The 17267-nt window shown below is 38.9% G+C and overlaps 1 protein-coding gene across 1 annotated transcript in view; it reads left to right on the forward strand.

Moving 5' to 3' along the window:
* Positions 1-6818, forward strand: part of CLVS2 (clavesin 2) — a 46511-nt gene extending 39693 nt beyond the window's left edge. Inside the window, exons 4-5 of the mRNA XM_041423926.1 lie at positions 1790-2010; positions 6731-6818. Coding sequence (XP_041279860.1) covers positions 1790-2010; positions 6731-6818 — 309 coding nt within the window. The remainder of the gene's footprint in view (positions 1-1789; positions 2011-6730) is intronic.
* Positions 6819-17267: the final 10449 nt, after the last annotated feature.

Raw genomic sequence — 17267 nt, forward strand, 5'->3', positions numbered from 1 at the left:
GCAGGGCCACAATGATCCTTGGTGTTGAGCTGTTTTTTACTGACAGATTATGCTTGAGAGGCCTCTGGTATTTACAGATTTTGAACTATAGGTCACAAAGCCTTTTATGTAATATCTGTTATAAATATGCAAATGAAGCCCCATTTTGCAGGATTCAGTTGCACTCTGTTGACGGCAGCTTCTGCAAAGAACGTTGTAGTGCCAGATATGTCTGAGGCCTTCTCAACTCAAGTGCTGCATATGCATAACTAGGGACTAAAGTGCAGCTCATAGGAGGGCTGCAGCATTAGAAATAAGTGACAAGGCTTTGAATATGGAGGCTTATCAGTTAGCATCTACATTTTTATTTAGACACCTGAATCAATGGCATATATATTTTCAGAAATGCTGACTTTTTACAACTGTTTTTTGTCAATACCAAACTCCTATAAAAAGTAGTCAGATGGTTAAATATTGATTTACAGTTCTAAACTTGGTGTTGAAATGTGAAAGTTATGATCAGCACATAAAATTTAAAATCAGCTTTAAAGAAAATTATTAGATGGAGAACAAATGATTGGGAAAAAAAAAACCAAACCCTCAAGCCCAAGAGAATTCTCTTTAGATTTTTTTAATCAGGCTTATTGTTTGTCCATTGTTTTTATCCTGAATTATTATGTATTTTTTTAATTTGTCATGTAGATTTGCAAGTGATAGTTACATTCAGATAAATGCAGTACTAGGCATATATAAAACAACTGCTGTGAAGTGAAACACTTAGTTGTAAAGTCACCATAAAGCAAATAACTTTCACCATTAATAAATGTTCTTTCACAAAAGGATAAATTCCTTTCTGAGATGGAAGAAAATCACTGGTTTTGCACGGTCATACTAACTTTCCTGAGTCTGCAGCTGACTGGAAGGTGGTCTGAAGTAAGCAATAAAAGACAAGCATATATTTGGTCTTTGTCTTTCTGCCTTTTGAATGTAACTCTTATAAATCATGCTAAGGACATAGCTGCCCAGAGGAGTCCCTGCAAGGTGAAGTGGAACATGAAAGATCTCTGAGAGGAAACACTAAAGTTAAACGCAAACATAAACACAAGTATTCACATCACACCACACTAATATACAGATATATATGTGTAAAGTATACATGAATATCAGTCTATCAAAACATTGATGGAAAATATCAAGTAGTCCATCAGCTATTCCCTCAGTGTTGTCACAGTGTTTTACTGCTATTACTTACTTCATGTATTGTCAAGTACAAATGGCAGTTACTTGTAAGACTAGATTAAGGAGGAAAATATTTCCAGCACTGTTATCATTACACTGCATAATTTATCTTATTTATAGGACTCATGGCTGCATGCTGAAAGTCAAGATATATTCCTTGTTGTGTATGGTGATTATTATTTTTATTCATTTCTTATAATCTTAATTTATTCACTTAATTTAATTTAATTTATTCACTTAATTCATGGAATTAGGGAGAGCAATTGACAAGGCAGTTTGCCTATCTAATATTCTGTCCATCTAGCTACCAGACACCAGTTCTTACCCTCCCTAAGTCCCTTGCTCTGTAAACATTTTAAGTTATTTTTGCTTTAATCACTTTGGAGATTTATGAACATAGTATGACCATGCTCAAGGCAGAGGTGATGTGTGCCCTCCTCTGCACCTCTGCTAGCCCAACACAACCAGAATGTTTCAATTGTACAGTATCCTCCTAATAATGATGATGTCATTTGGGCTTTGGTGTTTTTTGGTGATACTCCTCTGTTTTTACCTGCATGCGTACATACAGATATTCCTGCATGGTAACAACCTCAACAGCCTGCATCAGCTCATACACCCTGAGATCCTGCCTTCAGAGTTTGGAGGAATGTTGCCCCCCTATGACATGGGCACGTGGGCAAGAACACTGCTTGACCATGAGTACGATGATGACAGTGAATGCAACGCGGACTCCTACAACACTCCTGCAAAGGATATAGAAAAGGACCTCTCTCCCAAATCCATGAAAAGGTAAGTTAAAGGTGCTGTTGTCTTCTAGCATTGCCGTAAGGTTAACATTTGCCTTCTTCCTCCTTTATGAAGCTGTAGGCAGTTCAGTCTATGATATAGGAAGACAATTGGGTTTTTCCCCTTCTTAAAAAGATCAGTGTTGATGAGAGATCATGGCCGTGATTATTACACGTGTGAGTTGTGAACTCAGTGCAGCTGATGATTTCTGTGGTGCCATATAGGTTGTATACACAGCACTGTCTTTGGAATAAGCTGCTATCTCACCTCAGCCTACAGTACTCATTAGAGAAACTGTGCTAGCTGGTGTGAGCCTCTGTGCAGAGGGTAAATTTGGGCCAGTTATCTTTCTGGCTGGTGATAGCTCTTATCTTCCTCCATCTCATAGCCCACTGCCTGGTATCCACCAGCCTGTAGGTGCCAGAACATATATGGCATCTGAACCATCAGTCACAGTGACTGCATTCCTGAGAAAATATGAGGAGAACCAGGACCAAAATCAGTGCCAATTTTTCTACTCAAGTCTGGTAAACATCCTGGCATTCTGATATTCTTCTCTTTGAGAAGGTACAGTGTAATTGCTTGCTGCATTTTACCATTCAAAGTAAAGTATAGGAAGAGCTTATTTACCTCTCCAGTAGCTATGGAAGCAGTGAGGTCATTAACTTGGAAGGGGTGAATCTGATCCAAGCTTGCCAGGGCAGTAGGAGAGAAAAGGGTAAAGATTACAACTGTGGTAGAAAAGGTAGCAGAAAGGGCAGCAGAAAGGGCAGCAAAAGTCAGAGTGCAGCTTATAAGGGACAGACCTAGCAATAGATCAGAAAAGAACAAACAAGGCAGAAACCAATATATAAAGTCATTAAAAGTAAGTTAGGATATGCTAGGCTGAGAACCCAGTTTCAGGAGACAGCATGTGATGCAGAAGGGAAAGAAACTTTGGAAACAGATCAAACAGGATAAAATATTTTCAGATTTCTCAGCCAGGAAGATGATTTTGGCTGGACTGGGAAGGACATTGTGGTTTAAAAGGGAAATATTTTTGTGGAAGCAGAGAAGAAAACATAAAATTGCTATAGGAAATTAAATTTAAAAAAAAAGAAAAAACCCAATAAAGTTTAAGGATTTTGTGTTGAAAAAACCTCCACTTTATTGAGAGTAGGAAATAGCAAGAAACTGATAGGAATGAGCTAGGATAAGAAGTTTAAAAAGGTTCTGAAACTGTATGACAGGGCTGCTGGAATGGCTGCAAACCTGGTCTCAAATTCCCAGTGAGGGAGTTTTGGCCATAAATTCCCAGAGCCTTTAAAATCCTTAATACCCATATATATGAAGCTAGAAATGTGTAACTAACACAATTAATGGAGAAAATGGGACAGAGAAAAGAGCAAGGGGAGGGGAAAGGTGAGCAACACACTTACACATGATTTGCACATAATACAAGAATTATGGGAAAATACAGAAGCTGTCTTAGACAGAAGGATGGAATTACGGAACTGAAATGCAGAAGTCTTTCTGCTGCAAAATGATGTTGTGAGAGTAAATAACTTCATCCAAGGGTGCAACAAAACAAAATATGAGAAGGCCTCTGACAAGTCCTTTTGGAGCAGCCTGTTTGGAGCAGAGTTTTCCAGATTGTTCTGGGCAAGCATATTATTAAGTGGAAAAGCAGTGAGTTGACCAGATTCTTCATTCTTTTTCAAGTAATTTTTATTCTCATTTAACTTGCTTATGAAAACTCTTATCATACAGTATTACACTTCAGTGTAAGCTTAAAATTGATACCTTTTCAGTCTGGGTGAACTAACTCAGTCAGAGACCTAGTGCAGAAAATATACATGTTGAAATCTGTACCCATATAATATTATGCTAAAATTACTTCACCTTCAGTGCATTCCTTCTCAGTTAGCATGCCTCCCGAATCTGCTGGAATCCTTGTTCTTTGCTGCTGGACATAAAAAGTACTAAGTAGACTTAGTGCTACTACTAAGACTGACAGAAAGTCCCAAGACTTCAGTACTAAGCACACAGACTCTGTTAAAACACAAATAGAAAAGTTATGATAAAACAGATAAACTCTAATTCATTAAAAATTAAATTTAACATGTATTCAGCAACTGATGGGTTGTTTCTCTCAGTTAAACCCACAGTCAGTATATCTCAGTGCATAAAATTTTTTAATGTATAAAAGACATGACTAAGGCAATGAAAAGTGTTTACCTTAGAGCAAATTTCACAAGCATCTAGCAGATCTCCAACAATTACCTTGTTTAATTTGGTTTACCATTTTAAAATTAGTTTACTTCCTGAAAGAAAGTCTTTCTAAACCCAAACTGCTACTGAGAATTAATTTCTTTCTTACCCCACCATTTGTTTTTGCCCCCTGTGTGAACCACTGCCATTCCTCCAGATCTCCTTGAATTTTCTGTGAATTGGATGACCTCACCTTGAAAGGAAGGTTGACTGGGGGGAGGATGATGGAGATAAGGAGGAGTTAATGCCACCTGTAGCACAGACCTCTGGGGAGAACTTGTTTATATCATCTGGCAACATTGCAGCTGTCTCAGCAGTCAGGTTTAGCCTGTGGCTGTGTTCACCCGTGGCTGTCATCCTGAGGCACCCAGCTGGAGACCTGCATCCTCCTCTCACCTAACCCAGCAGGGCAGATGTCTGTGTTGATGACTTTGCAGAGGAGCTGTGGTTTGGTTCTTCACCTCTGCAACGGGACTTTGTAGTGTACCTCTGTCCTACTGTGTTTTCTCAGAATGTATTCAGTAATGTCTGTAAATTTATCTAGGGAGATGTAGGCAGAAGAGAAGGAGCTATAGACTTAAACAAATGTTTTTTCTTTCCCATACCTTCATTTGTGAATTGCTGCTGAATGGGATGAAGCATGACAGTAAATTTCTGTTTAAAACTGAGTGCAAACTGTTTCTCCTTCTTTTTCAAGGCGTTTGGGCATCTGAGCTTACAAACAAATCAGGATTTGTGCAGTTCGATTTTCACACCTGCCTTGGCATTGGGGGTTTTAGACGCCCTGGGAATTTATGGCCAAGGCTTCCTCCCTGGGAACTGGAGGCCAGGTTTGCAGCCATTCCAGCTCCCCTTCAGTTTTCCCCAGATGAGAACTGGAAACCCTGTCTGCTCAGTCACTGGCAGCCGAGGAAAAGGCTCAGTTTTAGCACTTACATCCAGCTGGCAAACCTTTGAAGTTAATTTGCTTCCACAGTAATTTTTATCATGATGAACTGGATTTTCCATGAGTGCAGCTTCCCACCAGCAAATTTTCAATCAGCTTTACTTTGGCATGGTACCTTGTGAAGATTTTAAAAAAACATTTTTAATTCAGTGGTTTAGTTTTCTGCCTGAGGAACTTAGTAGTGTTCAGGATGAGTATTGTGCACTCTTAATTTAAAAAGTTTAAATTATGCTTATCACAACAGAGATGATTATACTTTAAAAGCTAATTTTCTTGATTTCAGTATTAGTATGAGAATGGGATAAATATTATTAGAAAATATCCTTGTGTCTAAAGTTTTCACCCAAACTTTAAGTCAGATGTTTTTTCTTGTGTTTTTGTAAGTTTTCTTTAGATTTTTTGAGAAGAACCTCATCAGCCTCATTCATTGATTTCACTGGATGATGCCAGTTTATAAGAGGAGGGGATTGACTCCATATGCTTATCTTAGGAAAGGTTAGAATTTGTAAAGGTTTTTCTCTGCACTGTAGCCCTCTAAATGGGCAAATCTTTAGCAATGCTGCAGGCACAGTGTGCTACCACTGATCAAGAATAAATGCCTGCATTGTAGAGATGTACACATGCTCTTTAATCATCTCAAATCTTTAGAGAAGGAAAGAGAAGTAGGCATTTCCTGCATGAGATTTTTCTCACTAAAGGAAACATCTAACCAGGGTTGAATTTACTGTAGCCCAGAAGTGGCTGCTTTTTGATGAGCTGAGCCATGGCTGATGTGGGACCCCATCTTAACACTCCAGGCTTTGTTTTCAATGGTACATTTTGATTTTGCTGGAGACTCGGTTTTCCTCTTTGCCTGTCACATGTGGCTGTTGCAGGGCACTGGTTTCATGTTATTCTTCTGGGCAGAATCAGAAAATCTAGAGAAGTTTTACAATCATCACTGAATTTGCCCTGCCTTGTTCAGTTGAGCTGAAAAGTGAGTTTTATATATTTGTGTGCTGCTTCACAAATCCTGCTAACTGTGGCACCATTCCTAGGTTTGACATAGGATCTTGCACTGTTGAACTAAGATGCTATTCAGAAAAGGAGCAACCTGTACTTCCAGCTAACACATCCCGCTAATTGCAGTGTGTGATTAGCCAGCTGGGTGGCTGAATTGCACCTTCTTTGCCAGCCCACTGCTGTATAACCTTCTGGAGAGACCGTCAGTGCTTAAGTCACTACTGAGGAAAGCTTAGTTTCTGCTTGTGTGTGGAGGATACTCTCTGCTTCACGATTTCACTGAAGAGAGGGTCCACTTTATTCCACTTTTTGCTCCCATATTTACAGATCAGCACTGAACCTTTTAAAGCCCTGTTATCCCTCCATGAGGGTATTTCCCGATGATTTGCAATGATAGATGCTTGGGTAATGCTGTATCCTTATTTTTAAACCCTTACAGAAATTAAAATAAACAAAAGAAAGCTGAGGTTTACCCTCATTTGTCTTGATCTAGAAATGTCAAATAAACATGTTGTCCCTCTGCAGGTCTCAGTCAGTTGTGGATCCTGGGGTGCTGAAACGCATGGATAAGAATGAGGAAGAAAACATGCAGCCCTTGCTTTCACTTGACTAGCAGTTTTTGAGCATTGGACATGAACTGAGGTGGAAGGTACTGCCTCTCAGCAACAAGAAAATCATTGTGAAGGAGTGTAACAGCTGGAATCCTATTTACTCACGTTAATGTAGCATATTGGCAGCAGGTGTTACTATTCTGCCTGAATTCTGGAAGCCCTTCGGTGAAAAAGAAGTGGAGACAAAAAAAGAAAATTAAATAAAAAAGAAAAGGAATCAATAATTTATTCTGTAAGTGCCAACTTGTTTGTAAATACAATGTAATCCTCCAATTTTACTTTGTAAGTTATGGTAAACAAGTGCTATGGAAATGAGTGACTATTAAATATGTCAGCGAAGTGCACCATAAAAAAGAGAAGAAAACGTGTGTGTTCTCACATGCACACACACACACACACACACACACACACAGAAACATACTGAACAAAGAAAAATATCAAAGGCAGGTGAGTGTTGCCCTTCCCATGGGAAGCCAACTAGTACATTGACTGCTGGATTTTTTTCTGCAGTGATCACATAGTGTGCTAAGATAAAGAGGGAATATGGCATTGCAAGATGCTGTAATTGGTGCAATGTTTCCTAACTGTGGGAATTGGTTTCTTAAATGACACTGGGGTCTAGGATTGTTATTTAGGATAAACAATGTGCATTGTGAGAAAGATCACAGGTGAACTGGAACCAACTCTTGGATAGCTTTGTCATTTGACTGTATGGGTCTCTGAGGTTTCTTCCCTAACTTTTCATTTACACAAGTAACTTGGCTTGGTACCATAATTTGGGTGTTGTAATGTAGGACACATTGGAGTTACTTCTCTTGCATTTTGGGTGCACGTCAAGAATTTTTCCAGAACTCTGTTCTCCCTTGGACTGAGACATTAGTCCTCTAAATACAGTGGAATAACCAGTATCTGAAAGTAAAGCCTGGCAGCAGAGATTAGTCACTGAATCCTGTGCACTGGGAGACTGGATACACATATATATATATATATTTTTACCAATCTCTGACAAGCATACAAGGTGACATTGTTAGATAAGTATATTTCATTGAAGGTTTATACAAGAAATCATACCTATTCAATGTACTTAGATATATTATAGATTGTATATTGAGATACTGTCATTACTAATATAGTAAAACTTTCCATAGATCAACAGCATCCACTCCAAGCAAAGACTAATAAGAATAAGTTTTGGTCAAACAACTCAGCCTATAGTTTGGGACACCTTTGTTTTGGTTGTAGTGTAACTGTATATACTGAACATGTGCCATAATAGAGAAATACATTTTACCTCAAAAGGGCAACAGGTTTCTCTAGGGATTGGGTCATTCAGCAGAAACACAGGGGCTGTGTCATCTCTGTGTGCTGGCTGATATGTGTGCAGCCTGTGGTGTGCTGAGGTGAGAACGTGATTTCTTATTAGGACTTAAATCGACAGTCAGAGTGTCAAGACACACAGGGTGCCCAGCAAGACATCTGAATAATTAAAGATGTTGTAAGAACATGTTCAGGCAGTGCAGGGATTAGTTATGAAAACACTGACCATACTGGAGGTGGTAGTTCACAGCAACCCTGGCTCCCGAGTGCTAGGGTTTAAAACATTTCTTCCATCACTCCAGTGATAGGTGAAGTTTCCAAGTTACTGGTTGTAGGTCACCTCTTCTCATCCAGGATGATTACAGCTGTAAGATTCGGTAGGCTGAGATGAGTTAAGAGCAGAGAGTGAAAACTTGAAAGTCTGTCGTCTCGAGTTTAGCTGTAACTCCTGTGGTGGCAGCTTCAGCATTTCTCAGGGCTGAGACGACCCTGACTCTTCCAGCATCACCCTTGATTAGCCCGGGCAACTCACAGATAAAGCTTTCCTACTTCACAAGTCATTAGCAGCACTGATAAATAGCGTATGCCCTAATATGCTATCAGCGTGCAGGAACTTGTCTGAACAACTCATTTCCTTTCTGCTTTCCTAATTCTGTTTTCATGGTACGTGTTAGGAAGTACAGAGAGGAAAGATATGGAGCCTGAACTTCTTATCAGTCTGTTCTACAAGTTGTCAGTAGTAGAAACTGTCTTAATACTGCTTCTGTGGTTTGAGAGACTTGAAAAAATGATCAGTTCTTACATACTCCTTTATTCAGTTCTATTTTTCACATTCCCTGTAAAATCATGCTGTATAGGTGAGATGTGTCTCCAGTATTCGCATAAGTGCCATTTTTGAATGTATGTTATATATTTCCACACTTCTGGTTAGTAGAATAGTATGTTGCCATAGTTATGATTTAAAAATTCTTATCAGATAAAGCTAAAACATCAGTAGAAATGTTCTCCTTATAAGGGCTTCAGGATTTAGTCAGTACTCCACATTTATACAAGCTGTGACACAGTGGTGATCAAAATCTTCATGGATCCTTTTAAATACATGGGCCAGACTGGTGCAAGACAGCCGAATGCTGATTTCAGAGTACATCACCTGTGTAATCACAAAATGCAAATCTGTTCCACTGTATGAAGCTTAAAATTTGTTTTGAAGCTTATAAATTTTTGTTTGAAAATCATTTATTTGTGCACTTAACTGTAATTTATGTAATATCTTCTGATGTCTGATTTAAATTTTAAGGTAATGAGTATGAATACATTTTTTTCCAGAAAATGAAAGTAGGATATATTATAATTTTGTGTAACTGAGACCTCATCTTTCAGCAAGAACAAAATTGTATTTTCAATAAGATCTTCTCTCTTGAAGAGTTGGGCTACAGGTCATCTTGGCTGCAGCTTTTATTTCACTGAATCAAATTCTGACAGTGGTAATTGCAGTTGTGACATTGAAAAAGAATATTGAAATGGGTAAAAGAAATAAATATACTTTACCTGCTCTCACTATTCTTTGAAGGCATTTCTCTTTTACATATCAGGGTACACCTTTATTGTAGAAAATCTTTATAGGTAGTTCAATTTTTATTAGATGAATTTGGGCTGAAAACTTTTTCCAATCTTTATTATCATAGGAATTGCTGTCTAATTTTTATAGCAGAATTGAAGTGCTAAAACAGAATGCACATGCTTGGGAGGAACTCCTCTTAATTTCTTACCTTTCTTGTGTATTGGGTAGAATAAAACCTTGTTGTAATTATGCATGCTGATATGCATATAAAAATATCCTGCAATATAAGGAACTTAGTGGAGTAACTGGATATACCTGTCCAACTACATTAAAAAATGTAAAAATTGATAGTTTTGGGCCTTTGATAAGATCTAAAAATATCCTCTTACATGATGACTTTTCCAAAACATAAATGTTTAAAAATATATGGAAAAATTATGGAAACTTCCATGACCAAAACCTACTTGTAATCAGAGATATCAGTAGACTCTTGGCTTTATAGAGACAGGTAATCAGACCCACTAAGCTCCAACAAATACACAGACTCCCTCCCAATAGTTATTAGTTGTAAAATAGTTTGAGATGTCTTTACAGAAATGTAAATTTACTGTATAGCATATTTAAGAAGATGTTTTGCACTCTACAAACATGCTATGCCTAGTCACAAACTGAAAACAGACTAAAGAAAAGAGGAGTAAAAGGGACCTCAGGAGGTCACTGACAGGTGGAGAAGCAGATTCACTTTAATGTTGCTCTCAAATGTTTTAGCTCAGTACCTTGCATGGAATGCTCTTTGTATTACTTAATTGCAGTCACAGCCAAGGCTAAGCACATTACCTGACAAAATTGTAACCTGACAGTATTTTGTTCATGCCTTTTATTATTTTCCTGTTCTGTTCGGGAAATTAAAGTTTGTCAAACATCATAAGAACTACCATTTAGCATTACTTGGAAAACACTTTGCAATAAGCTTTGGTCATATCCTTGTTATTATATTGTTTCTGTTATGATTATTGATGTATGTATTTGTCCAGTTTTTTTGATAAATTCATGTTTGAAAGAGCATGCAAGAGAGAAAAAACCAAAATCAATCAGGCTAAAGGATTTTATTTAGAATATTAAAATGGGATTTTAGGGAGAGTTTGGATTTTATAATCTTAAATTGCGTCTGGGGAGTGTGCTGCTGAGCTATTAGCAGTGTTGGGTTCCAAGACAAATTTGGAAGATAAATGTCAATGTGAAAGACATCAGCAAAGGTCACAAAGCATTGCACTGAAGAAAAGACTTAATCACATTGCTGGTTCAGGTGCCTCTAAAGAAAGGTATTTTGCAAGTAGCCTGTGAGTATGTACTTCTGCTGGTGAGAATAGTTCTTTTGTCCACAAACTTCAAAATACTCTATGAAATTGAGAAAATAATAGTCATCTCGTTTCTCAGGTAGAAAAACAGGAGCACAGCGAGTTTCATGTCAATGAAAGACATTTTTCTGTGTGGAAAAGATGACACTGGTCACTCAGTCTGATTTTAACAGGAGAGAAAATATTGTGTCCCTGTTTTGTGTAAGAAGGTGTTATTGTTGATTCACTCATGCCTAGTTTCTTTAGAACACTTTACCAAGAGACCTTTGCAAACCAGGGGTGATCTGCTTTCCTGTGGAGTTAAATCTGAGTGTACATTTAACCATTTCTGCTGAGGAAATGGCAAAAAGGGTGTATGCCTCCAAATGAAATGCCTCTCTTTCCTGTCTGATTGTTGGGAAAAGAGGTAGTTTAATCCAAAGACTCCCCCAAAATGAAATTTGCCACATAAAGAATTCTTTCAGGGACAAAACAAGATACTTATCTTCCATCAACTATACAAGGAACATCAACATTTTGTTTAGAGGCATGCTCAAGTGACTCCAAATGAAAGCACAAGCCAGGTAGATAGAATCCCATGTCTTGTATTGCCTTGTAACTTTGAATGATCCTGTGTCAAAATCTGTATTTAGCAGATCACCTTGGGTGTTCCTTTCAGTCTCCATTTCAGCTTTCAGCTGTGTAGGAATTTTTTTCCTATCAGCTTTTGGGATCTTAATTTGTTTCCTTCATAAGCGTCTGTTGGCACACAACAACATTGACCCCTGTTGGATTGCATAATTTGAGAAGTGGTTTTGTTGTTAAAAAAAAATAACAGCTTGTGCAGTGCTGGGCAGTGGTGAAGTTGAAACATGGGTGAGAAGTTCCCACTCTTTTGTCACTCCTCCTCCTGTGTCTTGTGTGTGTAAACTACTTTGATTGATAAAAGACATGTTAACGCTTGCATGATGAATTTAAAACTAGAGAAAAAAGAAGTTTCTGCAATGAGTACAAAATATGAATTGATCAACTATTGCTGTGGAATCCAAAGCTGGGGGGAAGCGCTGCGCACGGGGGAAACAGGGAGACCTCCAAAGGAAGATGCTGATAATTCCTTATGGTACATGTTTTGTTAAAATGTGGCCAAAGTATTTTGTCTGCAGAGACTGTGGTCAGCCAGATCTGTTCTCTCTGAACCAGTGGCTCACAGTACGTCCTCTCAAATAAAGGTATGACAAAGCTTCCTTTTGAAGAGAATTCACTTCCAGAGAATTGACGTATCTGTCAATTTGCAGTAGACAAATGGCGAGAGTTAATTAGGATTTTTATTTGATATGGAAATGCAGCTGTGATTCCTTAAAGAGGCTGTTGCATCATCAGCACCAAACAGCAGTGCCTAAAGGCAGGCATCTCAAATCAGGTCCCTTGGTTAATAAAAATTTAAGAGTAGAAAAAATCAAGGGGAGAGATAATAGAAGATGATAAAACACAGTAATTAAACAGTCAAAACAGAGAGAAGCAAACTTGCAATGGAAAGCTGCATGAATGGCAAAAATGATGTGATAGAATTTGCATTAACACTTCCAAGAAATTAATCAGTAGCCTATTATGAGTCCCCCCCTCTACATTATGAGCAGAGTTTGCATTTTTCATATGGCCTACCATATATGGCCACGATGGAGTTTCCCAAATCTTTAGAAACTGAGTTACCATGTAAAATGGTAGGTGCTGTAGCTGAACTTGTGAACATAATTTAAGGGGTCAGAACAAGACAGCAGAGCCTCACCTGTAGATGGGTCCCAGGAATATGAGAAGTGATGTGTCCTGCCTGGGTGAAGTTGTCATGGAAGGAGATAATGAAAGGAGCCCTATGGCTATAAGGAAAGGTGGCAGGCCTAGGGAGAAAGCAACATTAGATATTTGGAGTGAACTGGTTAACCATTTTAATTATGAGGGAGGCTTTCACCTGCTCAGTAATATTAGAGAGGACTTACAAACCCCATGACTCATCTGTCATCAGGAAGGAGAGATAACATGTTTCTCACTTTCCCACACAAACTCAGTTTTGATATATTTAAACCTGATGCATATGCTAAACCTGAAGTGCCTCTGGCGCTGCTGTTTCCACAGTAGCTTGCAGGATGTGGGTATCATATGGCATGCAGGAGCTGGAAGGATATAGCCCCCTAACCTGTCCATAGGGAGAGAAGGGAGGGATGTAGTCTGCAAAACCCTGCTGCAGAGAAAATCTTTTGGGAGAATTCAGCACTTGCTCAAGTTACAGCCTGCCTTGCCCTGACATCAGTATCAGCACCTACTCTGTGGAAAGCTGTGAGTGGAAGTGGTGTGGGAATCTCCCCTGCCAACCTCGGTGTCTTGTGCTAATTATGCAGCCTTCGAGCTGTAGCTGGTGATCTGTGTCCTGTGTCTTTAAACAGTGCTGCTGGTGATGTTAATTGTAGCCATTTGTCACTCAGAGCACAGATGATTTAAAGGAAACTGACAACTTTAAGCATTACACTTAATGCCTAAGAATATTAAATTGGCGATTGTTACAAGTAATGCCTAAGATTATGATAACTTAAAGACTTCCAGGGTTTGGTTGCATTGTATCCTTGGTTTGGCTTAGTGTATAATCACTTTCCTTTGAGTATGGTTGTTCCTGAGGTTCACACGCATCTTTGATGCAGCAATGGTAAAAGGAGTTAAACAGTAGAAAATGTCACTCTAAAGCTATGAATATATTCAGAGGGGCACATTTAGATTACCTGACAATATTAAGAAAAATTGTTTTGCAGTTTCCTAGTGTTCAGCTTGTGAATAATGGCTCTTTTAAATCATTTGCTAGCTCTTTCACCCTATGGATTGCTCTGTGAAATATGTTCTGCAAAACATTCCCAGCTTTTCATCCCTTCTCCTACCCTCTGTTGTTCAACAGCATCCTGTTCTCTGTGTGTACTTTATTCTATGAGTAACTGAAGAAAACTGTAAAAAATCCCAAACATAATAATAATAATAATCTGCAGAGTCGATCTTGAGGACCAGTATTTTAAATATTTCCCTTCTATAAATCTCTGGTTGACAGGGTGAGATGGAAAATGAGACCAAGGCCAACTGCATCATAAAAGAATACAAAATGAAAGAAGTGTAGGTGAAACAACCCTTGTGATTTAAGATGTTACCTTCCCTGACTGTTAGTTGTCACTCTTCACATAAGAACTACTGCCCCAACTTTTAATCAACAATGTATTATGGAAGTACTCATGTCCCAGTGAAGGCTGTGCACAAATCATGTTAACTCTGTTGATTCTGCACTCACGCAAATACAAAAACACTCACATAATCTATTAATACATCTCTGTTACAAGAATAATGATTAACAGCTAGTCGTGGTGACATCTACAATTGCAGATTGGCAATCTGTGCCTTAAGGCTCCTGTGATCTGTAGTACTTGCATAGCAGTAACTAGTGAATAATGTTATTTTTGCATGCAGCAATCTACTTCGGAGCCTTATGGAAAATATTATAGCACCGTATGAAAATTCAAAATTAAATTGCAGGAGTAATTTACAAACAATGCTTGTATCCTCAGGATAAAATTTGTTTCTCAGTTTAGTATTGTTAGGACTCAGGGGGTCTGAGATTTGTAAAGCCAGGACAAGTTTATTAATCATGTTCTTTCTCTGTAAAGTTTCAATAACTATTCTCTTTTCACAACTTGTTGTCAGTTTGAATTTTATTCTTGGACCTAGTGAAATGGTTAATTTTGGTCTGTTGTGTTCTAACCTAAAGTCTGAAGATAAAGCAACTTTGTGAAACATCACTCTTTATATTGTATATTTAAATCTCATCAGTTCTCTGTGATCAATGGGCTGCTTTGGAGAGTGCTACTACTTTGAATCATCATTGGTTATTGAGGAAGAATGACATTCTGTTAAATAAAATATGACCAAATGAAAATTAAAATACATATATATTTTCGTGTTTGTACATGGGAGTGTTTGTCTGGCTTCCTTGTGGTAAAACATGTATGGAAGACATACTTTAACTGGATGAACTGCCATTTTTTTTTTACCAAGGTATTTAAAGAAAAATACTGAGTGGTATGTCAGCATGAAAGTCTGGTAACACTGAATGTCACTATAAGACACGAAAAAACACAACACAAACACACTGCTGTTCTCAAGGTAAAAAATGGGCAGTTTATTTTCTGACTCCAACATTGATAGATTGACAAAAGTGACAGTGGATTGGAGAGTGAAAGTGCCACCTCTCCAATGACACTGGACAAACCAACAGTCCATCAAATTTCTCCTCCTCCATAAAAGAATGCAAAACAATTAGTAATTTACAGCAAGTGTGTGAGAAAGTTTGCTACAAGAATGTAAACATCAGAAGGCTTAGAAAATCTTAGAAAATCAGGGCGACATCTGAATGTCTCTTTCCACCCATCAGTAACTTTTAGAGAGTTTACATATTCCATATGTAGAATACCATTTTGAACTGTCACTTGGAAGTCTCTCTTATCTCACAGGTGAAGAGCACTTAGAGATGCAATACAAAAAAAACTTGTTTCCCCCTCCAAGATAATTCCTCCTCTCCTGACTCTAAGCTTCATCTGTAGTGTGTTCCCTAGCATCATCTGTGTTCATTGACTTTTCTTTTGCTGCCACATCCGGGAGAAGTGGTATTAGCTCTTCACAGAGATGTCCCTTTCTTCAGCAAAACGTTTCTGTTCTCAGGAGAGATTAACCAGGGTAGGATAGAACAGGCTGTGTGACATTGGAGCACTGCCTGCTCAATGACCATATTTCATTCTAAATTTTTTTTTTCCCATGAGAGGCAAGGCCCAGTAAATTATAGTAATGTGTTTATGTGCTTCTTTAATGTCATTCTTGTAGTATGTCTTGCTTTAGACACAAGGACACTTATTCACCTCCTCTGTACATTTTCTGTATCTTTTCTTTGGTTTGCACGGATTGAAAAAAAATAGGCTGCAGTAGCTTCCTATGTTTCACATAAAATTTCAGTGCTGTATGCAGATGCAATCCTTAGGTCGACATGTTGAAAAAATATTGATGAGTTCTCATCTATTTGGGAATGTAGTCCTTCAGCTCTCAGGTGCTGCATGGTTGTACATAATATATAAGCTGTTGCTGCACAAGGGTGCATTTCATCATGAAATAACTACAAGCTACATGCCAGTCTCTGCTCCCTTGGAAATCCCTCGCTTGCATCCCTCTGACAGCAGAGTTGAAGCCCCTGTAATGTGTGGTTTGCAATGCCAGTATTCTGAGTTATAACCACTACCCATTTGTATGAAAAGCCAAGCTGCTTTTCCCTGCAAATGTGATCTCAGTGTGTCACCTTTGGGTGTGGGTGTGTGTGTGTGTGTGCATATGTCTGCTTGGCTCACCCAACCTCCCCTGCTGGATTCCCTTCCCTAATGTTGTTTTTCTGTGGGAAGAAGACAGAGGCCTCAAAGCTGGCATCTCATGTTGCCATGTGGCAGCGTGTTGTGACATGCTCAGGTTGCCTGGCTCTGAAGTGCAGCTGGCTGGAGCATCCTGTAGATCACCTGCAATTCTGGTACCTTCAGCTCCTACCAGAAAAGAGCAGCCTGTGGGCTGGAGGATGGGGGAAAGAGTGTCAGACCTGCCTTTGTTCTCAAGGAACTGCGGGGCAGTGGGGGCCCACACTGAGGCTACACAGACATTTTAGACATGTAGTACCATAAAAGTAGGTAGGTAGGCAGAGGATTGCTTTTTGCTCCCTGTGGGCAAAAGTTCATACACGAGCTCCAGTCAAAAGGAGAATGTCAGTGTAACTCCCATCAGTGTAGTGGCATGGCCAGGAGGATGTGCCATGGAAAGTATGGGAGCTTTGTCTGTGGAGTTAATTAACCTGTTATGCTAGCACAGCTCTGGTGCAGCCCACAGTAGTGCTGCAGTGATGGAGGGTAGAGGAGTGGATAGTGAAACTGGGAGCTGTGCTAAGCATTTCAGTAGTACTGGCAGTGTTTACACACCTCTGTCTGTTGAGCACAATATACACAAAGTAAGTGTTCACAAAGCCAAAAATTCTGTGTGCCAGTAGCAAATAAAGTATTTTGTTGCACTGCCTGCATGATTCTTGTCAGTGCTGTTTTCATTCCCATGAGCTGAGTAGTGGGGAAAAACAGCCCTTGGCCTTCCAGACGTGTCCAGATGGTTGGCAAGTGAAAAGCCCTTTCAGT

This window comes from Onychostruthus taczanowskii, unplaced genomic scaffold (assembly GCF_017590055.1).
Source record: "Onychostruthus taczanowskii isolate IOZ18803 unplaced genomic scaffold, ASM1759005v1 scaffold8, whole genome shotgun sequence".
NCBI classification, from domain to species: Eukaryota; Metazoa; Chordata; class Aves; order Passeriformes; family Passeridae; genus Onychostruthus; species Onychostruthus taczanowskii.